We start from the raw sequence: 27,821 nt of genomic DNA, 5'->3' as shown, positions 1-27,821 counted from the left end.
AAGTTTACCCACACGATACCGACTGCTAATAAGAAGGGCATGCACGTCTTATATATTTTCCATGTCTAGCCGATTAGTGGATACGAAATCTGGTTGATTAGTGTGTGTCCTGCCATACTCGATCTGTTGGTTACTGCTTGATCTTTTGCTTTTTTCAGTAAGACCACAGATCGTTAAACTGTTTAAATGTGTAAGCGTTTTTTCATTTGTATGGTGTAAGTCAAATTAAAAATCTTGTTGAAATAATGGTCATTGCTAGTATAAAAATTATTTTCTAGTAATGTCCCTTGAGTATAGCTATATTTTTCTACTTTTGTACATTTTGTTAGAAATGAGCTGATTTTCTGCATTAAAATAGCTTCATTTGCATGATCCTCTGTATCATAAAATAGTTTTCATTTTTCATTTTACTTTATACCCGGCCAAAGAGGGGATACAGTGCTGATAATTTGTTCCAATTGATTAGTATTAATAACGATGGTGTTGCCTCACAGTGCAACTGTCAAAAGCGCAACCTGGCTTTCTGATTTCTCACAGTCAAAACATTTTTTCAAATAATTCTTTTAAAATATTTCTTTTAAAAGATGTGCCATCCTGTTTTTCAAGAAAATAAAGTTTTTATTTTATAAATCTATTTTTTCCATGCTTGAGGTATGACTGACCCGGTGTGCAAAATTCTAATATAACTGTTCAGTCAATGCGTTTTGAAAGTAATCATGGTACACAGCACAGCACTATCTTTTATTTTTCAAGTTAAAAATTTGGTTACACAATACTGAATGTTAATAAGAAGGGCATGCACTTCCGTTTTATAAGGTAGCAAATTCTTCATTTATCTTCTATGTCTAGCCGATGAGTGGATACAGTATCTGGTTGATTAGTATAAGTCCTGCCTGCCATACTCGTTCTGTTGGTTACTGCTTGATCTTTTGCTCTTTTCAGTAAAACCACAGATCATTAAAACTGCTTAAATGACATGCTACTTTGTTTCATATAGAGACAACAAAGTAATTTTTTCAGCTCAGTGAAAAATTTTCACCTGATATATGGAGACAAGTCATCTGCTAGAGAATGAATAGGTATCTTTATAGCTTTTTACTTCAATTGCACCAATTCAATTGACAGCACCTTTTTATTTTAAGCATGACTTTATATGTGAACATATATTATTGCTTGTGGTTTTACTCACATAGATATTAATTATTTATAAAGATTTTATAGACCACGGTTGATCAACACATTGTTCGTTTTTACTATGTTTTTGTGATTAAGTTTGTCATTTTTTAATTTTTTTACATGTTTTTCCTCAATTTATATTATTTCATATTATTTTATATGATTCAATTATGTACATATGGTGTATATGTTCTTTATTTGTATATACATGTTTCCATATATGTTTATCTTGCTAGCCCCTGAAGCAGCTCTATGAGCGAAACTCAGCCTGAGTCGGGCTTTTATTACATTCTGTGATCAATAAAGAACTCCTGGTGTTCATTGATCCTTTTTTCCTTTGGTCGCTACTGCAATATTGGATCAATTTCTGGTAAGTATTAACAACATCCTGATAATCCCAGACATCCTCACATGCAGAATATAACATGCAACATGTTTACAGTACCTGGGTGTCTGCATTTAAAACTTTAATCCTCTGGGTGGAGATGAAAAGGTCCACTTCTGTCAAGGTCTGTGAATCACCTTCAGAACTCTAAAAGGGAGATAAGTTCACTGTAAAAATTACTTTTTAAAATAACGTTTTAAGTAGTAATAAAGTACCACCTAACAGAATATCCCAAAAAGTATAGATGTACTGTGTCTAGGCCTCAGAACCCTTGCGAGTAACACAGACTTCCTTTTAGCCCACAGAAATGAAAATGGCATTCTCTCACATCCCACTGCATATTCTCTCTCTGTCAGCTCATTTATATGAACTTACTATCAAAGACTTTCATTTGAAGAACCTTAAAAGTACCATTGTTATTACTTAGTAAACTTAATATACCACCTAAGCTAATTACTTACTACGTAGTTTACAATATAAGAGGGACACCACAGGAGTTGGTAAAAATAGAAAAGAAAAAATTAAAATGTAAGCACTATATTTTTATGTATTTATATATTTACACTGTATATGTGTATATATATACATATATATACATATGTATATATGTGTGTGTGTGTGTGTGTATATATGTATATATATATATATATATATATATATATACACACACACACACACATTTGTAGGACCCCCACTGGGATTCTTACAAAGGTATGACTTTGTAGAAGGGCTATACATTAGGTAAGGAGAAAGGAGCACACCATCTATGCCACAGTCTCTCCATGTGAGGCTGCTGAAATGTTTTTTTCCTAGGTCTATATTAAACAGAGACCTCAAGAGAAGTTGTCAGTTTTTTGTGTTGAAAGTCTGAGGAATATTTTTTCAGTTCTTTAATTCTGGAGAAAACATTAGGCATAACAGTGGGTAAAGAATTTTTAGAGATTTGAGAGCATTTTCATATTGATTTCCTTTTTTGAGAAGGAGAAAATTACTCGTTTTGGAACTTTATTGGAAAGAATTTTTCCACCCTTTTCATTTTTGTTTAGGGACCTGACATTTTTCTGGAGAGGGAGAGAGAAACAGTTGCTTCCATGACAGAGCTGTTGGTTGATGAGAAGAAACCATCGGGTAGATCATGTGAGCATAGAGGATAGAGAAGTGGTCCCCCTTCAGGTGTTCCTGCACACCCGATAACTATCCCAGATACTCAGGAGAGGAAAGGAGGAATGGAAGCAATAGAGAGGAATAGGTGGAGCATCATTAAGATTCAGGCACCATACAGGGAACTCTGTATTGGATGGAGTCTTTTTGTACAGTGGCTTAGGAATCTCTCATTGCAGAAAGGGGAAGAGCCAACACCCGGTAACTGAGAAGAGGAACAGTTGATTCTTAAAGAACTTGATTCTGGATTTATTAAGAAGAAAGTGCATTATGAGACAGATTTATCAGTATTGAGCAGGTATCTCATTAAAGTCTATACTGGAACATCATCACAGTGTCCAGCATCATTCTGGTACTTATAATAAGAACAGTAAAGCTATCTTTCCCCTGATATGTTGATATATAATTCATATACAAAAATATGTCTAATTAAAATTTCAATGACTGCATTCTTTTACCTTTTTGCTTTATTTTTTAAATTGATTTTGAGCTAAATTAGTAAACATTAGAGCACAATAGGCAATTTGGTTTACTGAATTTCACCAACAGGTCTGTTTTTCTGAATGACCAAATTATGCCAATTAATCTAGTTCACAAAATGTATGCAAATATATCTGCTGAAAATTGCCACCGAGTTACAGCTTAGATGTGTTAAACTGGAAACTCTGGCATGTGTGTAGGGATTTACAGTATTTGGAGCTCAATGGGATTGACTGATTCTGTTCATTCGCTTTACATAGCTTTGCATTGCGGTAAAATCCACACATTAGCAATTTAATGTGTTTCAATTTCTGTGCAACTTAAACTGAATGTGTATGCACAACAAGGGAACTGAGAGGCCCATATTTAAAGGAGTTTGTCCAATTAAATTAGGAGTTAGTCAGACAAACCTTGGGATTTGAATTTCCCTTTCATTTGTCTGCCCCCGACTTGTGCGGCTACCGAATATCCAGTAAACTTAGCCAGACTCCCCATAGCTGAACATGGACCTTGTACTGTTTTAAACCTGTGCTTGAATCTTTTGTTTGAATTTTAGTTTCTTCTGCAGAGCTACAATAAAATAATCAAACCAAAGCAGCGAAACTGACCAATCCTACTTCAGTGCCCAGATCCTTGCTGCTACATAATGGTAATAAAATGGAAATGGAGATATTTCTTTATTAACTTAACAGTGCTTTTTTAAATTAACCTAGCATGAATCATTTAATACAGGGGTAGCCAACTCCGGTCCTCGAGAGCCATAAACAGGACAGGTTTTCAGGATATCCACAATGAACTTGCATGAAATAGATTTGCATGCACTGCCTCCATTGAATGCACATCTATAGTATCGCATGCCATATTCATTGTAGATATCCTAAAAACCTGGCCTGCTTCTCTCTCTCGAGGACCAAAGTTGGCCATCCCTGATTTAATATGTTCACTGCTTTGGTTTATCAGGGAGTTTCCAAATAACATTAGAACATTGCCTAAATATGGCAGAGGGAAATGTCAGAAAGTTTGTTGCTCCATCAGACGCACAAACCAAACAATAATAATAACATGCCGGAGGCTGAACCAAGATGACTGCCAAGTAGGGACGTGGTGAGAGTGCTCTCGTTGTAGTTTACCTTGATTTGCCTTTTTTTCTCCTTGTAAATTTACTTCAAAAAGAAAAGCGAAACTGAGAGGGTTGATTTCCAGCTCTCCCTCCTTGGACCCTTTACAGCCCTGCATCGAGGGATTCTTCACCAACCATGTGGTTCAGATGCTGAGAGACGCGGTCGCTGGAAGAGGGGTGGTAGAGCAAGCGCCCTCCCCCCTGACCCTGGATACCACGCTCAGTCCCGGCGAGCCGAACAGACCAGCCCCTCCCTGCTACGAGGGGATCGAGAACCCGGTGATGGCAAAGACACCCCCGGAGGTAAGATGGGGAGTTTCTGGGCAGTTGCAATGGCAGATACCCTTGGCTGAGAATGGGGGACCTCGCGTTCCGGGTGGGATGAGCCCTCTAAGGAAAGAGGACAGAATCGATCTAGACCCATATGAAGCAATAAGAACTACTAGGTCGACTATAATAACTGACCAAGGTATGAGGCTGGGAGCAGGCAGTAGTGTGGGCTTTGGGGAAGGCCCCTCCTAAAACTCTGGGATCTGAATTAAGCCAAAGTTGCCCAGAATCAATGACTATGGAAGACCTATGGACTGTGTTAAAGTCTATTGAAACTTCTCTATCGGCATTATCTCAAGCAGCAGTGGAAACTAAAAATCAAGTTTTGGTTAACACTAATTTGATAACAACATATAATTTAAAACTAGAAGATATGGGCCAATGAATTTCTGCTGTGAAAAATATCCAACAGAATTTGGTTAAGACTGAGTTAATCCATAATAAAAGATTGGAAAACATATTAAATGCTTTGAGAGCAGATAACTTAAGAATTTTACATTTTCCAGTGGTTAATCTCATCTCTCCCTTGGAACTTTTCAAAAAGTATATTCAGCAAGTATTAAAAATCCCTGAGGCTGCAATGCCCGTCTACACAATGCAATGCCCAGTCTACACAAGGAAATCAAGCAGCCCAAGAGGTTTTAGTACAGAATTTTGGAGTTATCCCAGGAAGAGGAGATTATACAAAGAAAATCTTTACTAGTATTCTTTGCCTTCCTGATGGATCTTAATAATATTTTGAAACAATTTTTTTGCAACAGGCAGTCATTATTTTTTGGCCAGAAACTTTGGGGCAGATTTTCAAAGGGGTACGCGCGTAAGATACATGCATACCCCCCAAAAAACCTGCCCCAAGCTCCCCCTGCGCGCGCCGAGCCTATGTTGCATAGGCTGCCGGCGCGCGCAAAGCCCCGGGACGCACGTAAGTCCCAGGGCTTTCATTGGGGGGGCGTCGGGGGCATGTCGTGGTGGCGCATCATCGGGGGTGTTCCGGGGGTGTGGCTGCGGCCTCTGGACCAGCCCCTGGACCGGACCATGGCACGCCGGCAGCCAGCCCGGCACGCGCAAGTTACGCCTGCCTCGGGCAGGCGTAACTTTCGTGATAAAGGTAGGGGAGGAATTAGTTACGGCCGGGGGGGGGGGGGGGGGCGGGTTAGTTAGGTGAAGGGAAGGTGCAGGGGGGTGGAAGGAAAGTTCCCTCTGAGGCCGCTCCGATTTCGGAGCGGCCTCAGAGGGAACGGAGGCAGGCTGCGCGGCTCGGCGCGCGCAGGCTGCCGATTTTGCGCAGCCTTGCGCGCACCGACCCCAGATTTTAAAAGCTACGTGCGGCTACACGCGTATCTAATAAAATCCGGCATACTTTTGTTTGCGCCTGGTGCGCGAACAAAAATACGTGCGGGCGTACTTTTATAAAATCTACTCCTTTGGGTATATCCTGATTTGGTAAAAGTTACACAGACTAGGAGGAAACATTTTTTGTCCGTGTGACCTAAAGTTATATAAATGGGAGCCAAATTCGATTTATTCTACCCTTGCAAGTGTTTTATTAACTATCAGAATATAAAATATGTCTTTTTTGAAACAACTCAGCTCAAAGCTTTTTTGGACAGTCACTCCCAAAGGGTACCCACATAAGAGTACCTAAAGATAAAAACTACATACCCTCTCGGCATCATTAGTGAACTTTAAAGTAATAATGTTTTTCTTTTGCTTTCGCTTGTAATATGTTCAGTCTCCTCTCCAATATTTCTTATATTGAGGTACATGGTTAAATATGTGGTTAACAATTTGCAGTTTATGTATCTAATTTCAACCTGGTTATTATAAAATCTATGGACCGAGATTACTTAACCCTTTGAACCCATTGTCCCTGAATTCAGGGATGGTCTAATATCAATATGAACACCCGTTATCCCGGTAAACCGGTATAATCACATACTGAATAACCAATACTAATATTAAAATTAGCACATTGACAAAAATTATTGGTTTTCCAGAGGAAATTAGGGTTGATGGGTTTATCGCCATAGGAACCTAGGATTCAAAGGACAAGTTCTACTTGTGAGAAATGTAAAAGTTTTGAAAAAAAATAACATATCATGCTATTGGGATCCATAATTACAAAAAGACTATGATAAGCAAGGACAGCTACTTGATTTTAAGCCAGTAAGCAACGGTTTAAAATAAATAAAATAAACTGATATAAACAAGCTGTTTATTTGATTGAAAAAAAAAAGTTTACACACCGCTTTTTTCTTGATTTTTGCTGCCTTTTGCATCCTCTGAGTAGGACGGTAACACAGATAGCAAGCAGATAGACAAAAAAACAAAAATACACAATATACAATGTCAGTCTTTTGATTAAAATTCCAGTGACTTAATTCTCTACTGACAGACGATTTATTGTTAGCATGATTTGCTGCTGATCCAGTATTAGTGTCAGTGTAATCTAATTCTGACATCAAGAAAATCAATAGAGCAGATTTAATATTACCCAGCATGTACCAGGCAGTCTCATTTAGGGTGTTGTCAGCTTATTTTCATAATACAACTATTATTTCAGACAGTGGGACCAAGGCCTGGTTTATCAAGAATTTTATTTTTCTCCCATACAGCCACAAAATGGGAGAAATCCTTTGATAAGTCAGACCATGCATATCTGAGGTTAAACCTGTTCTGTAGTTTACAGTTTAGTAACTATTAAAGCATGCAATTTTCTAAAATGTGCAGACAAGTGGATGAACCCATTTACCTTGCTTTCAAACTATTTCAGCCTCTTCCTCTTCTGTCTTAATTATACACTTTCATTACCAGTTCAGCTATGCTAAAAACTTTAAACATTGCACAATGCTGGTTTTCACCAAAGATAAATGCATTTCCTGCATATGACATAACTAAACTCACCAGGAGCAGAGAGAGCATGGAGTTAGCCTGAAGGCACTCTTTGTCTTTGAGCTATCACAAGAGAACTTCAATAAAAGCTGATGGTGCATCAACAGCCACAAGAGTAAGGGATAAAAGCTTCAATCCTTTACTGGAATCACTGCCCAGGTATTAAGGCTTAAGGGGTCATTATACAGTTGTCCAAACTGACCATGATGCATATTTCACCTATGCATGGTAGTTACTGTTACAATCCCATGGAGGTCTCTTAATGTAGAGATTACTTACCTGATAATCTCGTTTTCCTTAGTGTATGCAGATGGACTCAAAACAAGTGGGTATAGTGTGCTCGTGCTAGCAGTTGGAGATGGATCTGACGTCAGCACGGGTACATATACCCCCACAGGAAATGAAGCAATTCAGTAATCTTCCTTGCAAAGCTGTCATAGCTATACGAGTGCTGACCAATCAATTAATTACACAGGATTACCCTGACCGATTGATGGTAGCTGGAGACCGCTAGGATTCTCAACCGGAAGGCGTTGACATGCGGCAGGATAGATGCCCTATGTAGTAAAACATGGCTTACCTTGAGCCTGTGAAATCCCATGTATGCCGGCAGTTGGGCGGGATGCTGAGTCCATCTGCATACACTAAGGAAAACGAGATTATCAGGTAAGTAACCTCTACATTTCCTAGCGTGTAGCAGATGGACTCAAAACAAGTGGGATGTACAAAAGCTACTCCTGGACTGGGTGGGAGGCTGCCCGAGGTCCGTGTAGGATTGCCCTCGCAAATGCTGTATCCTCCCTGGCCTGGACATCCAGACGGTAAAATCTGGAGAAGGTATGGAGGGAGGACCACGTTGCCGCTTTACATATCTCAGCAGGCAACAGCATCCTTGTTTCTGCCCAAGAGGCTGCTTGCGGTCTGGTAGAGTGGGCCTTGACCTGTAGAGGCAGTGGTTTACCCGCGTCTACGTAGGCTGCCTTGATAACTTCTTTGACCCAGCGGGCGATAGTTGCCCTTGAGGCCGCTTCCCCTTGCTTCTTCCCGCTGTGTAGAACGAACAGATGGTCCGTCTTTTGTATTGCTTTGGACACTTCCAGGTATCTGGGCAGTAGCCTGCCTATGTCGAGATGGCGTAGAACTCGACCTTCTTCTGACTTCTTCAAACCGTCTGTGGTAGGTAAAGAGATGGTTTGGTTGAGGTGGAAGTGCGAGACTACTTTGGGTAAGAAGGAAGGAACTGTGCGAAGATGGATGGCTTCTGGCGTTATTCGGAGAAACGGATCACGGCAAGACAGTGCTTGTAGCTCGGAGACACGGCGCGTGGAGCAAACAGCCAGCAGGAACACCATCTTCAAGGTTAACAAACGGAGGGACAGGCCTCGAAGTGGATGGAAGGCATGTCCCGCTAGAAAGTCCAAAACTAGGTTGAGGTTCCACAGAGGTATGGGCCACTTCAGTGGCGGACGAATGTGTTTGACTCCTTTCAGGAAACGTGAAACGTCTGGGTGTGTGGCAATGCTATTGCTGTCACTCCGTGGACCGTAGCAGGAAAGTGCTGCCACTTGGACCTTGATGGAACTGAGGGACAAACCCTTCTGAAGACCATCTTGCAGGAAGTCCAAAATGATAGGAATCTTAGCGGCATGAGGATTGGTGCTATGAGCTTCGCACCAAGCTTCAAATACTCTCCAGATCTTTATATAAGTTAGCGATGTGGAGAACTTGCGTGCTCTGAGGAGTGTATCTATTACCGGTCCCGAATATCCTCATGTCTTTAGTCTAGCCCTCTCAATGGCCAGACCGTAAGAGAGAATTGAGCCGGATCCTCATGGAGTATGGGACCTTGTCGCAGCAGGTCCCTGTGCGGCGGCAGGGGTAGTGGATTCCCTGCCAGTAGTCTCCTCATATCTGCGTACCAGGGTCTTCTTGGCCAGTCCGGGGCCACTAGAAGAACTAGGCCTCTGTGCCGCTGAATCCTGTGTATAATGGCGCCCAGCAGGGGCCATGGCGGAAAAGCGTACAGCAGGATCTCCTGGGGCCATGGTTGTACCAGTGCGTCGATCCCCTGAGACAGAGGATCCCGCCTGCGGCTGAAATATCTGGGTCAAGCTGTCTCTGTCTGCCTGAGTGTCGAATAGGACTCCTAGGTATTCCTTCGACTGAGACGGCTGTAGGGAACTCTTGTTTAAGTTTACTACCCAGCTTAGGTTTTCTAGAAGAGCAATCATTCGGCTGATTGCTCGATGGCTTTCTTCTGGCAATTTTGCCCTGATCAACCAATCGTCCAGGTAGGGATGGACGAGAAATCCCTCCTTTCTGAGGGCCGCCACCACTACTACTATGACCTTGGTAAAGATCCGCAGCGCTGTGGCTAACCCGAAGGGTAACGTCCGAAACTGAAAGTGTTGGCCCAAGACTTTGAAACGTAGGTAGCGCTGATGATCCCGATGAATTGGGATATGCAGGTAGGCTTCTGACAGATCTAGGGATGTGAGAAACTCCCCTGGCTGTACTGAACTTTTGACAGATCGCAGGGTTTCCATGCAAAAGTTGGGTACCCGTAGGTAGCGATTGACTGACTTGGGGTCCAGGACGGGCCTGAAAGTGCCCTCCTTCTTGGGCACTATGAAATAAATGGAATAATGCCCAGAATTTATCTCCCCTGCAGGCACTGGAATAATGGCCTTGAGGGAGAGAAGCCTCTGTAGGGTAACTTCTAGTGCTGCCCTCTTGAGGGGTGAACAAGGAGATTTCACAAACTTGTCTGGCGGGAGCCGAAGAAAGTCCAGGTAGTACCCTTCTCGGATGATAGTGAGGACCCACTGGTCCGAGGTAATCGTGGCCCACCTGCGGTAAAAGAGGGTCAGCCTGCCCCCTATGGCTGCTACCCCCGGATGGGCCGGCTGATTGTCATTGTGGGGTACGGCCGGGGCCGGAACCCGAGCCGGCTCCCCTCTTATTGTGCTTGGGCCGAAAGGACTGGCTCCTAGCTTGCGATCGAGGTGCCTGGTAGCGAGTCCCGTAAGGGTTGAAGCGCTGAGAGGTTCTACCTCTGGGTGGTCTAGAAGACGGGCGCTGCCTCCTGCGTGGCCTGTCTTCTGGTAGACGAGGTAAGGGAGAAGCGCCCCATTTATTGGCCAGCTTCTCCAGGTCGCTGCCGATTTGGAAGAACGCTCAGCGAGCGTGAAGGAGCTCCAAACTGCTTTGGAGACGGAAATTACTTAATTGCTTCGCTTCCTGTGGGGGTATATGTACCCGTGCTGACGTCAGATCCGTCTCCAACTGCTAGCACGAGCACACTATGCCCACTTGTTTTGAGTCCATCTGCTACACGCTAGGAAATGGTCTTTTCCTAAACCGGTGAATCGTGTTTCAAATGATTTTAAAGCTTATGACTGATGACTCTTAAGGCATCAGTTTCAGTGTGAAAGTCTTTTGGGACTTCTGAATGAATTCTTCAACCCCCCCTTCAAAAAACATCTTTTAAAGAAAAGAATAGCCTTGCTCACTTTTATATTCAAGAACTCAATTTCAGAGTATGGATGGCCAAACATTGTGCAAAACTATAGGTAATTTTGTTTATAATTATTTACTTAGTTCTTCAGAATATACTGCAAGAGATTCTAAAACAAACATCCTATGCAAAAAAAAAAATTTAAAAAAAAAATAATATATATATATATATATATACCAGTCCCATCATATGTTAATGACAAAGATAAATGTGCTATTTTGTTAGCACATAGTGGGGTAAGTTTTAAAACTGCCCACATTGGTGCAAAATCTGCATACTTTTTACCTGCATACTTTACATTATGCCAGAAAAACTACCCGCACTAATTTACATTTCCTCCCAAACCCTGCCCCCTGGAACACTTCTCCCTATTGGGGGTAAAAGTACATGCAGAGCACGCTCTATGCACTTACTTTTATGTGCATGTACGATGGGCCATTTTCTAAACTCACATTTATGAGGCTTTGAAACTTACTCTGTGTATGTACTGTGCATTAAGGGGTACATTTTCAAAGCTATTTATGCGTATAAATGGCTTGTTATAAAACTGTCCACGGTTTGCATGCATAGAAGTATGCATAAAACCTGATTTCACACATACTTTTATGTGCACACAAAAAAAAAGTTTGCTGAGGGGGAGGTGCAACTTAGATTTACATATTTACTTTATTTTATTTGTAAAGTATACATGTAAATTCATATGCTCAAGTTACATACTGCAAGAGCAATATTTAACTGTGTAGGTGAATTTTGGCACATGCTTTCACATCATTTTCAAAGTAAACTTATACGCACAGCTGGCACCTAAATTACCCATGATGTTACTAAATTACCTTTTAAGGCAGCTGTTCTCAGCTGGTGTGTCCAACACACTAGTACGTCACCAAGCACCAGCAGGTGTGTTGTCATCCTGCGCTCCTGGGTCTCCTGCTGGCCCAGCTGCCTTGCTCTCCCTCTCTTCTATCACACCAAGACAGAGAGAACTCTGCTGCTGTTCCACCCACGCTATCAGCAATTTCAAGCCTGGGTGGAGGAAGGGTTACTGGAAGTGGCAGGTGGCATGGCCTCTCCTTCTTCCTGCCCCCGTGGACTGGAAGAGGAAGCAGTGTGTGGTGGGCCTTGTATGTGGGAAGAAGTAGAGACCATGCCACATTAACAAGTACCAGCAGCAGGAGAAGCAGCACAGCCTGCAGCAAGAAAAGGAGCAGGAAATGGTCAGGAGTAGGAAGCAGAGCAGCATTGACCCCCACTGCTCTTGGGACTCTTTCTTTCAGGTCGATACAGTTATGCCGCGTTAGAAAGAGTGCGGCAGTGCCAGGCGCACCCTCGTTCCACGCACGCACAGTTCTCTTCACCTACCGCTCGATACTCTCTTCAAATTGCATGCAAATGCATGCCGCGTCTGCGAAGCGTTAGGCGAAGGTTAGGCCCGCGCAACCCATTTTACTGTATAGAGCGCCTATACAGTATCCTGGGTGCGCGGGCCTAACGCTTCACGGCCATGCTGGTATCTGACATTTGAAATGACAGGTACCAGGAAGTGGACAGTTATGTTCTCCGATGCTCGGCAAACTTTCCCCCAGCCCCCGCTCACCTGCCCTGGCCGCGTCCGGTCTCCGGTGCAGCCCCAGTCCTATCCCCTCCTCCCAAAGCGAAAAAAAAAAAACCCGAAAAAGTAGCAAGAGAGCGAGGGGAGAGACGGGCAATCCTAGGCTCGGGCCTCCTAGTCCCTTCTCCTCTCCTCCCGAAGCAGGGCGTGAAAAGCAGCCTTGCTCCGGGAGGAGGGGGGGGGCAGTTTAAAGCGACGAAGCGACTTACTTTTGCAGCCCCCCCCTCCGGACATCGGCGACAACCGCGGCTCCAGCCTCCAGCTGTCAGACAGACGCATTGCACGTGGGAAAGCGGCCCCTATGCGTGCAATTGGCTGCTCAAGACGTGACGTCACGACGTTTGGCGTCACGGCATGTGACGTCACGTCTTGAGCAGCCAATTGCACGCATAGGGGCCGCTTTCCCACGTGCGATGCATCTGTCTGACAGCTGGAGGCAGGAGCTGCGGTCGTCGCCGATGTCCGGAGGGGGGGGGGGGGGGGCTGCAAAAGTAAGTCGCTTCGTCGCTTTAAACTGCCACCCCCTCCTCCCGGAGCAAGGCTGTTTTTCGCGCCCTGCTTCGGGAGGAGAGAACAAGGGACTGGCAGGCCCGAGCGTAGGATTGCCCGTCTCTCCCCTCGCTCTCTTGCTACTTTTTTTTCGGGGGTTTTTTTTTTTTTTTGCTTCGGGAGGAGGGGACAGGACTGGGGCTGCACCGGAGACCGGACGTGGCCAGGGCAGGTGAGCGGGGGCTGGGGGAAAGTTTGCTGTCTACCCTTACCCCTGCCTCTAACGCTGGGGTAAGGGTAGGCGGTAAGTTAGCAGGGTAAACGTGCGGCAAAACGGCAGGATAAAAAAGCGATAGTCGGGGTGCGCGTTACTGTATGGGAGGGAATAGCTAATTCGCTCGTTTACATTTAATATACATGCCGCGGGCGGAAGGGGTCACCCGGGGATTTTAAGAGGCGGTAGGGATGAGTTAAAGGGGATAGTGTATCGCGGGAAGGGCTAACGCGGCCGGAAAGTGAGTAGAAGGCGAGTTAGGAGCAGGGTAACCACGGTTGCACTTTACTGTATCGATCTGTTTGTTAGAACTGTGGGGACTAGAGAGGGAAGCTGCTACTGCTCCTACTTGTGCTTCAGTGGGTGGGGGCAGGATGTATATGAGTTTGAGCTCCTGTGTGAAATACATACAGTATTTCACACAGGAGTGTGAAATACTGTGTGAAATACTGTGTGAAATACTGTGTGAAATACATACAGTACCTGAAAAAGCGAAATATAAATAAAATAAAATAAATAAATGTGTACAATTAAGGTCCTGTGTATGTGATTGAGAGCGTATGTATAAGGGAAAGAATGTGTGTGTGTGACTGAGCACATGTGTGAGAGAATGTGTGTGTGTGTGAGACTAAGCATATGTGTGAGAGAGAGAGAGCATGTGTGTGATTGAGCATATATGTTTATGAGCGCGAGTGTTTGAGAGATCATATGCATATGTGAATGAGCACGTGTGTGTGAATGAGCTCATGTATGTGAATGAGCTCATGTATGTGAATGAGCACATCTGTGATTGAGCACGCATGTGAAAGACCGTGTGTGTGTTAGTGAGCATATATATGTGAGAGAGCAGGTGTATGTGTGTGTATGCATGAGTGAGTGCATATGTGTAAGTGAGAGAGTGGGGGAGTGTTTTTTTAACGAGTATGTGTGTGTAATGAGAGACCATATGGGTGGGTAATTGAGTACGAATGAGCTTGTGTGTGTGTGTGTGTGAGAGACAGAATATGTGAGTAAGTGAAAGAAAGCATATGTGTGATTGAAAGCGTGTGTGTAAGTGAGAGAGACACTGTGATTGAGAGCATGTGTGTAAATAAGAGAAAATGTGCGTGTGAGTGACTGAACATTTGTGCATGAGGCCTAGAGCATGTGTGTATGAGACTGAGTGCGTGATTGAGTGTGTGTGTGTGTGTGAGAGAGCATGTGTAAGTAATTAAGCATGTGTGTGTAATTGTGTGTCTGATTAAACAAGTGCGTGTGTAAGTGAGAGAGAGAGCATGTGAGTGTGTTAGAGCACATGTATGTAAGTGAGAGAGAGCACGTGTGGGTGTAAGAGTGCATGTGTATAAGTGAGAGAGAGAGTGTGTGTGGGCACGATTGCGCATGCATGAGAGAAAGTGAACATGCGTGTGAGAGGGAACGTGTGTGTGTGTGTGTGTGTGTGTGTGTGTGTGTGTGTGATTGAAAGTGTGTGTGATTGAGAGAGAAAGAGAGAGGAGAAATTCTGTGAGCAAAACCCACCTTCCCTCCTCTCTTCCTGTTAATTCATAGGGTGCCTGGAAATCAAAGGTATGGAGAGAAGAGGATTTTTTTTAGCCTTATTAGTTTTAATTATTGGGTCTTTGTGTCTGCTGTTTTGAAATATGTTTGTGTCTGGAAATATTTTATATGCGTTTTTAATTATTGGATATTCTATTCCTCAGGTGTTTTAAAATAATTTGTTCTTTTTATTAGTATGGTTTTAATACTATTGATTTTATATTTCTTGACTTTTTTTATAAGGACTGTTGATGTTTGTTTTTCAGTTATTGCACTGCATAAAGTTTGTTTTGTTGAGGTTTTCAGTTCAGTTTTTTTGTCTGCACATTTCTATTTATAGTTTGATCTTTTTATTCTGTGATAGGTGAGGGTTTGTCTGTGTTCTGCATGTGTGACCGAGGTAAGGTATGCTGCTAGCATGTAGGTTCTGTGTAAGAATCTATTGCAGCTTGGCTTTTTCTATTTTCCTAAAGGAGGTGTATTGATGTTTTTAGGGCCTGGGATAAAGTTAGTAGTATTGTCTTTTAGAGATGTGAATCGGTTCCAGAATTGTTTCTGGAATCGTGTTCGTACTAAAACTGTGGGAAATCTTTGTTTCCGGCGGGACTGCTTTTTTTTTTTTTGGCTGTCCTGAGCCGAACCAAAAAAAACCCCACCTCGACCCTTTAAATCTCATCATTTAGAATCCCCCACCCTCCCAACCCCCCCCCCCCCCAAACTTTTCTAAAGTACCTAGTGGTCCAGCGGGGGTCCAGGGAGTGATCTTCCGCTCTCGGGCCGTCAGCTGCCAGTAAACAAAATGGCGCCAATGGCCCTTTGCCCTTACCATGTGACAGGGGCTATCGGTGCCATTGGCCAGCCCCTGTCACATGGTAGGAGCAATGGTCGGCTGGCAACATCTTTAAAAATGGCGCAGGCCATCCAACCCCCCAAAAACTTTAGAAATGTTTTTGGGGGGTTGGGAGGGTGGGGGATTCTAAATAATGAGATTTAAAGGGTTGGGGTGGGTTTGGGGGTTGTTTTTGTGTGCCCTTTCTTCCCACCCCCCCCCCCAAACCGATAAGAGAACCCCACAAAAATGTTGTGGGGTTTTTCTATCGCTTTCAGGGACCCCCAATTCCTGACGGAGGAGAAAATATTGTACGATATTTTCATCCATCAGAAAAAACGATTCTCATCCCTATTGTCTTTTTATAGCTGGGGTTGTTACTGTTTGACTGCTGGCAGTTAGTGCTGTTCTAGTATGGGAGGTTTCATATTTATATAATTTCTGTCCAGAGATCGTATTAGCTTTCCCTTGGGAAATTCTTAACAATAAAAGTTACACTTAGGATTTTCTTTTATTTACACTGTGGATTATAATGAGCAGTGTGGTACACATGTGAGTATTGTCCGTCACAATGGGAAAGGTTAGGAACCACTGTTCTAAGACATTTCTGCCGGTAAAACTGTGCTGTACCCACAGAAATGGTTTGTTATAAAATTTCCCACCTGATATATGAGTAACTTACTTGCATATGTCCAGAATGCGTCTATGTTTACTTGGACTGAGCGGAAGCATTCCCTGGAGCGGATATGAGGAGTGGTTTGGACTTATATCTATACTTTTGGGGTTGTTTGTTTTTTTTTTTAACATATAGGCAGAAATTTTCCCCCAGATTTCCTGCACACAAATTATCAAGTGTAATTTTCACAAAGAGTTTTGCTGGGATAATTTTCAAAGCAAAGAAAGCAAAAAAGTGTAAGTTCACTTTGAAAATTGATGTAACATGCATATAATTGTTGGCTTTCTTATACAGGCTGTTATAAATTACATTTTTCAAACTACTCACAAGGATGCAAAGTCCAAAGCTACACCTTGTACCTAATTTTCAACAAGAAAGCACACGTGCCCTCCCTTTGAAAATTGCTCATGGGTACAAAAGAAACACAAATAGGGGTAGATTTTCAAAGGGTTGCGTGTGTAAGATATGTGCGCAACCCCCAAAAACCTACCCCTGCCTCCCCCTGCGCACGCCGAGCCTATCTTGCATAGGCTTGGCGGCGCGCACAAGCCCCGGGACGCGCGTATGTACCGGGGCTTGCAAAAAGGGGTGGGACGTGGGCGGTCCGTGGCGGTCAGGGGGCGGGGTGGGGCGGGGCATGGCCTGAGCATCCAGGCAGGCGTAACTTCTTCAACAAAGGTAAAGGGGGGGGTTTCTAGGTAGGGCTGGGGGGCGGGTTAGGTAGGGGAAGGGAGGGGAAGGTGCGGGGGGGCCAGAAGGAAAATTCCCTCCGAGGCCGCTCCAATTTCGGAGCAGCCTCGGAGGGAACAGGGGCAGGCTGTGCACCCTCTTGCGTGTGCTGACCATGGATTTTATAACATGCGTGCGGCAATGTTATAAAATCTGGCATAGATTTGTTCGCGCCGGGTTGTGCGAACAAATCTGTGCCCGCGCGCAGGTTTTAAAATCTGCCCCATATTGTTCTTACTTGTTGTACAGGGTAAGGTTTCAAGGGAAAGTACCAAGCATTAGGGATGTGAATCGTTTTTGAACGATTAAAATTATCATCAGATAATTTTAAAATCGTCCAAAATCGTTAGATATGCGATACAATACAAATGCCCCAGATTTATCGTCAGGGGCATTTGTATTGTATCGTTAAATAGGGCGCGGGAAAACCGGCACACCAAAAAACCCCTAAAACCCACCCGAACCTTTAAAACAAATCCCCCACCCTCCCGAACCCCCCCCCCCCAAAATGTTTTAAATTACCTGGGGTCCAGTGGGGGGGGTCCCGACGCGATCTCCTCCCGCTCTCTGGCCACCGCTGCGTTGAGAAATGGCGCCGGTGGCCCTTTGCCCTTATGTGACAGGGCAATACGGCCCGCGTGCAGGAGGTCGCTCCCGGACCCCCGCTGGACTTTTGGCAAGTCTTGTGGGGGTCAGGAGGCCCCCCCCCAAGCTGGCCAAAAGTCCCTGGGGGTCCAGCGGGGGTCCGGGGGCGATCTCCCGCACGCGTGACGTCGGGAGCCAGGAAACAAAATGGCGCCGGCGCTACCTTTGCCCTGTCACATGATAAGGGCAAAGGGCCACCGGCGCCATTTCTCAACGCAGCGGTGGCCAGAGAGTGGGAGGAGATCGCGTCGGGACCCCCCTCCACTGGACCCCAGGTAATTTAAAACATTTTGGGGGGGGGTTCGGGAGGGTGGGGGATTTGTTTTAAAGGTTCGGGTGGGTTTTAGGGGTTTTTTGGTGTGCCGGTTTTCCTGCCCTCCCCCCAGCCAAAATCGATCGTTAAGACGATCGATTACACGATTCACACCTCTACCAAGCAACATTTTGAAAATGCATTCTACATGTTATTTTCCAATTCTACCCAAAACATGTCCCAGAGAATGCTTCCCTAAATGCAACTATAAGTATACTAATTCGTCCAAATTTTAAAGAGCCTGCACATCTAAAAATCTGGGGGTTACACTCGTGGCTGTGCCTTTATTGAAGCGAACTGGGAGGGAACTGGGGAAGCCCTACTTGCATCGCCATGCGTATTCTAAAATACGCATGGCCACCCACCTGCACGTGTGTGCGCGGACATGAAAATCCAGCGAGTGGGAATCATTTTATAACATGCATGCACCAATGCATGCATGTTATAAAATCAGTGTGTCCATGTGCATGCGCCCGGAACCGTGTGCACAAGGATGTGCACGTGCGCCTTCTAAAATCAACCCCATTGTGAAACAACCCATATACTATACTTTTAGCTGCTAGGAAAGAGGGAGACAGCCAATCTAAGCAGGTAAATTGCTATTTACCTGGATAAATGGCATTAAGAACATAAGAAGTGCCGTGCTGGGTCAGACCAAGCATCCTATCTCCAAAAGTGGCCAGTCCAGATTACAAATACCTGGCAAATCTTCAATAGTTGATTTATTTTTTGTATCTCTTTCTCAGGGATAAGTGCTGGCTTTCCCAAGTCTACCTGGCCAATAACTGGTTATGGACTTTTCCTACAGGAACTTGTCCAACCCTCTTTTGGATCCCACTATGTCAGTTACCTTGACCACATCCTCTGGCATCAGATTCCAAAGCTTGATTGTGCACAGAGCGCTGGATTTTAAATGCCCTGCGCCGGCGCGCCTATTTTGCATAGGCCGCCGGCATGCGCACAGCCCCGGGATGCGCGTAAGTCCCGGGGCTTCGTAAAAGGGGCGGGGAGGGGCGGGGAGGCAGCGTGTCCGGGGACAGGGGGCGGTTCGGGGCAGGACCGGGGGTGTGGCGCCGGCCCAGGGGCATGGTCGAGGCCTCTGGACTAGCCCCTCGGTCGGGTGATGGTGCGCCAGCAGCCTGCTGGCGTGCGCAGATTTACGTCTGCTTTCAGCAGGCGTAAATCTGCCAACAAAAGGTAGGGGGGGTTTATATAGGGCTGGGGGGATGGGTTAGGTAGGGGAAGGGAGGGGAAGGTGCGGGGGGTGGAAAGAAAGTTCCCTCCGAGGCCGCTCCGATTTCGGAGCGGCCTCGGAGGGAACAGGCAGCGTGCGCCGGGCTCGGCGCGCGCAGGTTGCACAAATGTGCACCCCCTTGCGTGTGCCGACCCCGGATTTTATAAGATATGCACGGCTACGCGCGTATCCTATAAAATCCAGCGTACCTTTGTTCGTGCCTGGTGCGCGAACAAAAGTACGAGCTCGTGCAAATTTATAAAATCTGCCTCCCCGTGAAAAAAATACTTCCTATGTTCAGATTTAAATCTGCCGGTTACTAGTTTCATGGAGAGTCCCCTAGTCCTAGTGTTTGAAAAGGTAAAAAAAAATAAAAAATTCCCTATTTATCGTGATTTTATAAATTTTAATCATATACCCTCTCATTTACCTCTTTTCCAAGCTAAAGAGCCCTAATCTGTTTAGCCTTTCTCCATAAGGGAGCTTTTCCATCCCCTTTATCATTTTTGTCACATTTCCCTTTCTTTATTTGTATAAATGTGTTTATTAAATATAACTGAACCAAGTACAATCACATGTTTTTCTCTGTACCTTTTCTGTATCTGCTATGCCTTTTTTGAAATGGGGTGACCAGAACTGCACACAGTACTCAAGGTACAGTTGTCCCATGGATCTATGCAAGCGCATTATGATATCCTCAATTTTGTTCTCTATTCCTTTCCAAATAATTTATAACATTTTCTTTCCTTTTTTGACCACTGCTGCACACTGAGTCAAAGATTTCAAGGTATTATCCATGAGGATTCTGAAGTCCTTTTCCTGGCTGGTAACTCCTAACACGTGGACCAGCATCGTTAACCTGTAGTTGGGATTATTTTTTTCCTAAATTCATTACTTTGCACTTATCTACATTAAATTGCATCTGCCATTTAGAAGCCCAGTCTTCTAGTCTCATAAGTCCCTTCTGTAGTTCTTTACAATCTACTGCTGATTTAACTACTCAAAACAAGTTTGTGTCATTTTCAAATGTGGTCTCCTCACTTGTCACAGGTGCCTAAACAGAGGCACTTTGCTAACAACCTCTCTTCATTTGGAAAACTACCCTCTGATTCCTGTCATTTATCCAGTAACCAATCCAACAATAAACATGTAGACAAAAGTGAACCAGTAGACGTAGTGTATTTGGATTTCAGAATGCGTTAGACAAAGTTCTGCATGAGAGGCTTCTAAGAAAACTAAAAAGTCATGGGACAGGAGGCGATGTCCTTTTGTGGACTGCAAACAGGAAACAGAGTAGGATTAAATGGTCTGTTTCCACAGTGGAGAAAGGTAAACAGTGGAGTGCCTCAGGGATCTGTACTTGGACCGGTGCTTTTTAATATATTTATAAATGATCTGGAAAGGGACATGACAAGTCAGGTGATCAAATTTGCAGATGACACAAAATTATGCAAAGTAGTTAAATCTCAAGCGGATTGTGATGAATTGCACTAGGACCTTGCAAGATGGAAGATTGGGATTCCAAATGGCAGATGAAATTTAACGTGGACAAGTGCAAAGTAATGCATATAGGGAAAAATAAACCTTGCTGTAGTTATACAATGTTAGGTGGTTCTATCTTAGGGGTTACCACCCAGGAAAGTGATCTAGGTGTCATAGTGGATAATACATTGAAATTGTCGGCTTAGTGTGCTGTGGCGATCAAAAAAACAAACAGAATGTTAGGAATTATTAGGAAGGGAATGGTGAATAAAATAGAAAGTGTCATAATACCTCTGCATCACTCCATGGTGAGACCGCAACTTGAATACTGTGTGCAATTCTGGTCGCCACATCTCAAAAAAGATAAAAATTGCTCTGGAGAAAGTGCAGAGAAAGGTGACCAAAATGATAAGAGGCATAGAACGGATGCCCTATGAGGAAAGGCTAAAGAAAATTAGGGATGTTCAGTTAATAGGACCAGGGGGCACTCCATGAAGTTAGTAAGTAGCTCATATAAAACAAATTGAAGAAAATTCTTTTTCACTCAGCACATACAGGCCAATTCAGTAAAGTCCGCAGGAGAGCGGACGAACGCCCGCTCTCCCGGTGCGTGCACCGGCCCCTTGCCGGTGCACACGATTCAGTATTCAAATTAGGTGGTGCGGTAGAACGGGGAAAAGGAGGCGCTAGGGACACTAGCGCGTCACATAGCGCCTCCTTTTAGCCTGGAGCGGCGGCTGTCAGCGGGTTTGACAGCCGACGCTCAATTTTGCTGGCGTCGGTTCTCGAGCCCACTGACAGCCACGGGCTCGGAAACCGAACGCCGGCAAAATTGAGAGTCTGGTTTTCGGTCCGACAGCCGTGGGCCGAATTCAAATTTTTTATTTTTTTTTACTTTTTTTACTCTTCGGGACCTCTGACTTAATATCGCCATGATATTAAGTCGGAGGGTGCACAGAAAAGCAGTTTTTACTGCTTTTCTGTACACTTTCCCAGTGCTGGCTTGGCTGCACATTTTACTTTCTGTATCCCGCGCGCATACCTAATAGGGCCATCAACATGCATTTGCATGTTAAGGGCGCTATTAGGTGCCGCAGGTTGGACGCGCGTTTTCCTCCCCTTACTGAATAAGGGGTAAGGGAAATCGCGTGTCCAAGAGCAGGCTAACTCTGTACTGTATTGGCCTGATAGTTAAGCTCTGGAATTCATTGCCAGAGGATGTGGTTACAGCAAATAGTGTAACTGGGTTTAAAAAAGGTTTGGATAAGTTCCTAGAGGAAAAATCCATAAATTGCTATTAATTAATAAGCAATAGTAGTTTGTGATTTATTTAATGTTTGGGTACTTGCCAGATACTTGTGACTTGGATTAGCCACTGTTGGAAAAAGGATACTGGGCTTGATGGACCCTTGATCTGATCCAGTATGGCATATCTTATGTTCTTTATGTTCTTAATAGAACATTGCCTCTGATCCCATGACCTCCAAATTTACTGAGGGCTTTGAAAATCATCATCATTAGGGATGGGAATAAGTAAAAATTTTGTTTTGTTTTTTGGTTACGTTTTGGTGGGGGGGAGGGTTTCCCCATGATTTTCATTTCATGAAATGTTTATTTTGTTTCTTTATTTAAAAAAAAAACCCCCAAAATAAACATTTTCTTAAAAGCCCTGTAAACAGAAAAAAACAGAAACTGGGCCTCTCGAGACCTCATGTCCCCTCCACCCATTCCTATCACCCAGAAAAATGCCAGAGCCAGGATCCACCATGGATGCAACTTACCCGGTTAGGGAGGGATCTACAAATGAGGCCAAGGCCTAGGCCAAAGGAGCCACAACTGCGACCTTGGCCTAGGTCCTACGCAAGGCCCAGGCTTGGAGGCCTGGACCAGACACCTGGGCCTCAACCTAGGCCAGGGATCAGGCCCAATGGAGTCCAGTCCGGAGATTGGGTCCCAATGTCTGGGCCTAGGCCCAATGCCGGGGCCCATTCCAAAAACCGGCTCCTGATGCCTGGACGTTGACCTAGGCGAGGCAGCCCAGCCTGGAAGCTGGGTCCCAATGCCCCTCAACCCCCTCCTTTTATTATCCTTTTATCATCTTGTCTACTGGGGACTCACGTTGGGCAACAATCCAACTGTATGAGTGGGATTGTATCAGTGGGCATAGCTGGGATTTACAGAACATTCTAAGCAGGAAGAGCAGCTCAATGCACGGACATCTACTCTAATCTTCAGAACAGTTACATCATTCTCCACAGCACGGTTTAGTTTTTCATACCATGAATGCAGGAAATTGAGTCTCTAGATTCTGGCAAGCCTCACAACAGAGTATTGAGGCACTAGAAATCATCAGAGGCAAAGAGATTTCAAAGGACAGAACTCTGGCTCTGGCAGAATAATGAACTACATAATCAACTCAGAGGCACTCGGCAAATTATTATGCCCACACTTATTTTATTATCCAACTTTTAAACATCATTTTCATTATAACAATTATTATTAGACCACAATGCCCACATGTATCTAAAAACTTCCCCCTGTCATTCATACATTACCCTTCATTCACACCACTCATACCTTTCATACAACACTTCAATTAAAATACTCCAATGCTTATCATCCAACAATACCTCCACCAAAAAGATTTTTTTACACATTACATTGCTTGTATCTTATACTGATAACTCAAATTACTCATGTATATTCATCTGTTCATTACATTTGATGACTAATACTTTAAATGTTATACAATAAGAAATAATTCAATTATATGTTCGTCTATCTTATACAATTAATACTGTTTTAATTATGTGTACATCCGACGAGAGTCTCGTTTCACCCTGAGAACCAGGGCTTCTTCAGGGATCTGCAATGCTTAGTCTTGTCATCATACTTTCATCATAAGACGTCTTTCCTCATTTGTTCATAGGTCAGACACCGATATGAGTTTTCATCAGTAGCCGCGCGTATCTTATAAAATCTGGGGTCGGCGCGCGCAAGGCTGCGCAAAATTGGCAGCCTGCGTTTGCTGAGCCGCGCAGCCTGCCTCTGTGCCCTCCAAGGCCACTCCGAAATCGAAGCGGCCTCGGAGGGAATTTTCCTTCCGCATCCACCCCCGCCCTTCCCCTATCTAACCCACCCCCCAGCCCTACCTAAATCCCCCCCCCTACCTTTGTTGTGCAAGTTACGCCTGCTTGAAGCAGGCATAACTTGCACACGCTGCCTCGGCATCCCCCGGCACAGGCCGCAGTGCTGCGGGACTCGGGACCGCCCTCCCAGCCCGCCCCTGAACCGTCGCCACACCCCCGGACCCGCCCGGATCGTCCCCTGACCCTGGACATGCCCCGGACACGCCCCCTCCCGCCCATTTTACGAAGCCCTGGGACTTATGCGTGTCCCAGGGCTTTGTGCGCGCCGGCGGCCTATGCAAAATAGGTGTTCCGGCGCGCAGGGCTTTTAAAATCTAGCCCAATGTATTTGTGAACCATCACCACTACTATAAACAATACCAGCTTGATGACATCATAGTCATGTTAGTATAACGGGCGCTGTGTATCTCCATCAGGACGTAAGATCTAACTGACTCTGAAATTGATTCGATAATACACCAAAATCCGGCCTCTTATGCAAATTATACATTCCCATGTCTGTAACAAATGTACAATAATGGCGGTTAACCTCTACACACATCTATAATACCACTATCTCCTCCACTCAAAACGATTCCACCGCCCGACTAGCAAGCTCTACGTACAGAATAATGGCTTAACAAGTAAGAAAATGCACAATAGCACTGCTAATGCAAAGCTACATGGCCTGAATGCTGTTGCTACTGCTTGGCATGGCCTTTAATATGTCCTTGAAGTAAGGGGGTGAGAACTGCTCATGCAGAGAAAAGGATAATCCATGCACTTAACAAATGGCTTTGACAAGGTTCAAATGTCATATGACAAACTCAAATGTAAAGTATTTTGCTAGCTTACAACATGGAAAAGTTTGTTAATTTGCTATATTCAATTACATGTGTTTGTGCATCTCCCAGTTAAAATCTGTAATTTCCTACAGAATTGTAAAATCTATTTTAGCAAAATTTTCAGAGTAAAACATAAATGAACAGCTATTCTTTTGTGGCCACCCTTCACAGGCCTGCTGTCCTCTGGTACAAAAGTTCAATTTTTTAACCCTCTGGGTTATCTCACTCATTTGGGACACACAGGCCTAGATTTCCCTGTGCCAAGGGTGGAAAAATCTGGGGGGGACGGGGGGGGGGGGGGACACCAGCAGGCCAGCCTGACATTTGTTGCATCTCAGCTGTGCTGAATCCTATACATCAGAGAACAGCCTTCTGCTTTCTTCTGGAGCTCCTCCCTCCCCCCAGTATAGATAACTGGAGGGGAGGCGTGAGGCTGGAAGGGACAGAATAAAAGAAAAATTGCTCTCTTCCCTATTCTAGCCCCTCCCTCCTGGTCTCTAGTGGGAACAGGAGAAGAGGGATGAGGCCAGAGTAGGCACCAGAGAGCAAAGGAAAGCCGATTCTGCTCCATAATTCCTCTTGTCATTTAGGGACACGAGGGGAGGACGTAAATCTGGAGCAGATACAGTAGAGCAAAAAAGTCTGTGCCTTAGACCTTCTGCTCTATTGTCCCTTGTCAGGGTTGGGGGTCGGGGCGGTGGCACCTACAGTGACTCAGGGGTGCCAAAACTCTAAATTTGTCACTGGGGCACATAAATAGCTACTTAGGTAATAAGAGCTCCAGCCCCTCACACCTTCACAAAGTCTTTTTCCCTGTTTATGCCAATAAAGATTCCTACTATACTGGCCTCAGAAGAATTGAGCAAAACAAAGTAATGCAGAAATCAACTGTTATATTTCAACTATTCACATATATGCTGTAGCCCTGTTCTCGCAGGACCTAAATCTTTGGTCTTCAACTTTGGTGTTGCAACCCACTACCAGTCCCAGCTCCATTCCCATCCTCACATCTGTTTTGGATGTGCAGTTGTTCTGCAGGAATTGAGAGAGAAAGCGCTGCATGTGCCATGGTATTTTTCCTCTCACTCACAGAGCCACACACAGTGCTCAGGAAGTTTGAGCCATGCAGTTCCCATACTTTCATGCTATTTTTGCAATGAGCGCCAAGAGGCATTAAAGTACAAGCAAAGCTTTAAGTCCTCAGGGGCATCAAAGAAAAAAGTAGGGGGAGAGCAGGTAATAGGGCTGGGGGAATGAGTGTCAGCAATAGTGGCTGGGGCAGCGTAAGCAATAGGAACTTGGTAGTGCAAACACTGTGAACAAGATAAAGAGATGGAGAAAGATACAGAACAGACCTGATATGGGGGTAGTTCTTTCATCTTTTGATCCAGATTGGAAAGAGATCAGGAACAGACAGGCTCACCCATCATATTAAATGTATGTGAAACAACCTGATCTCTCTCATCACATTTATATTGTTTAAAATGGTTTACAATAACATGGATGTCTAATTTTAGTTATTATTGCTTATGAAGTGGCTATAGCTAGCAGTTATCATCATTCATCTTTATTTTATGAAACAGAAGAAATTATTATTAGGGGCATGGGGATTAAGTGTTTTTCTTCTGCTGGAACTTGCAGTGCTGTTCCCTCTACTGCTGATGCCTATCTGCAAGCTTCATTAAACTTAAATAGAAAATTCCAATGCTAAGAGTCCAAAATGTATGCATCCCTAATGGAAATGAATGAAATGACATAACAAATGAAACAAATGAACTTGGGAACTCAAACAAACAAAACGAATAAAAAATAGCAACCAAAACAAATGAACTGAACTGACAATTTTTTCTATCCACACTCCTACTGTTCAGTTTTGTAGTTTTGAAATGCTATTTAATTTTTTCTGTTTCTCCAATATTTATATTATGCCTTTCTACTTTTTTCATGTTTTTTAAATAAACTGCAGTGTCTGAAGGTTGTGATATCTTTCAATGGACCAGCAAAAATGGCAGGGTATAGCAACATCTTTTTTTGTTGTTTCAATAAAAAGATATCAGAACCTACAAAAATTCCAGTCTAAATAAAATTAAATTATCATAATATATAGATACCAGGGAAGAGGAGGTGGGGAGGATGTTGCTCCTCTTTAAAACCATATCTTCTATCTTTTATGGAATATCTGTTTTAAGAATCAACCTAAAGATAAATGCCTATAAAACTTCTGGCTTTCTGCAGCATTGGTTTGAACATATGATTCCCACTCTTTTTAGCACTACACTACATGAAAATATGAATGTATATTTAATTGGAAATGTAAACACTTTTTACTGTATGTAAGTTTTGTCTTCGCTCTTCCTTATTCAGTTCCTCCCCTGGTACAACCTTGGTGATTCAAGCAAAATAGATGTTACTTGCTAGGAATACATTTCCAGGTGTCTCTGCATAAGACATATGTCACCTGAGAGGACATGTGAGTCTCTAGATTCTGGCAAGCCACACAACATATGGGCCGATACAGTAAAGTCCGTGGGAGAGCGGGCGAATGCCCGCTCTCCTGTGCGCGCGATTCACTATTCAAATTAAGCCCGGCGGTAAAAACAGGCAAAAGGAGGCGCTAGGAACACTAGCGCGTCCCTACTGCCTCCTTTTGGACTGGAGCGGCGGCTGTCAGCGGGTTTGACAGCCGACGCTCAATTTTGCTGGCGTCGATTCTCGAGCCCGCTGACAGCCACGGGCTTGGAAACAGGACGCCGGCAAAATTGAGCGTCTGGTTTTCTACCCGACAGCCGTGGGCTGACTTCAAATTTGGGTTGTTTTTTTTTACTTTTGGAAACTTTCGGGACCTCCGACTTAATATCACCTCACCATGATATATGCACTTTCCCGGTGCCCAAAGAAATTAGCGCCTACCTTTGGATAGGTGCTAATTTCTGAAAGCAATATGTGCGGCTTGGCTGCAGATTTTGTTTTC

At 44.2% G+C, this 27,821-nt stretch overlaps 1 protein-coding gene across 3 annotated transcripts in view; it reads right to left on the bottom strand.

Moving 5' to 3' along the window:
• Positions 1-27,821, bottom strand: part of APBA2 (amyloid beta precursor protein binding family A member 2) — a 422,528-nt gene that overhangs the window by 82,319 nt on the left and 312,388 nt on the right. For 2 of the 3 annotated variants that reach the window (XM_029575805.1, XM_029575804.1), the window contains exons 6-7: positions 6,899-6,934; positions 1,622-1,708 (exon numbers count right to left, since the gene is read on the bottom strand). In XM_029575805.1, the coding sequence (XP_029431665.1) occupies positions 1,622-1,708; positions 6,899-6,934 (123 nt within the window). The remainder of the gene's footprint in view (positions 1-1,621; positions 1,709-6,898; positions 6,935-27,821) is intronic. The other variant, XM_029575806.1, reaches the window with a different exon arrangement.

The sequence above is a fragment of the Rhinatrema bivittatum genome, chromosome 13 (genome assembly GCF_901001135.1).
Source record: "Rhinatrema bivittatum chromosome 13, aRhiBiv1.1, whole genome shotgun sequence".
NCBI lineage: Eukaryota > Metazoa > Chordata > Amphibia > Gymnophiona > Rhinatrematidae > Rhinatrema > Rhinatrema bivittatum.
Note: the sequence above shows the minus strand (reverse complement) of the source record. Positions and strands in the feature narration are given on the sequence as shown.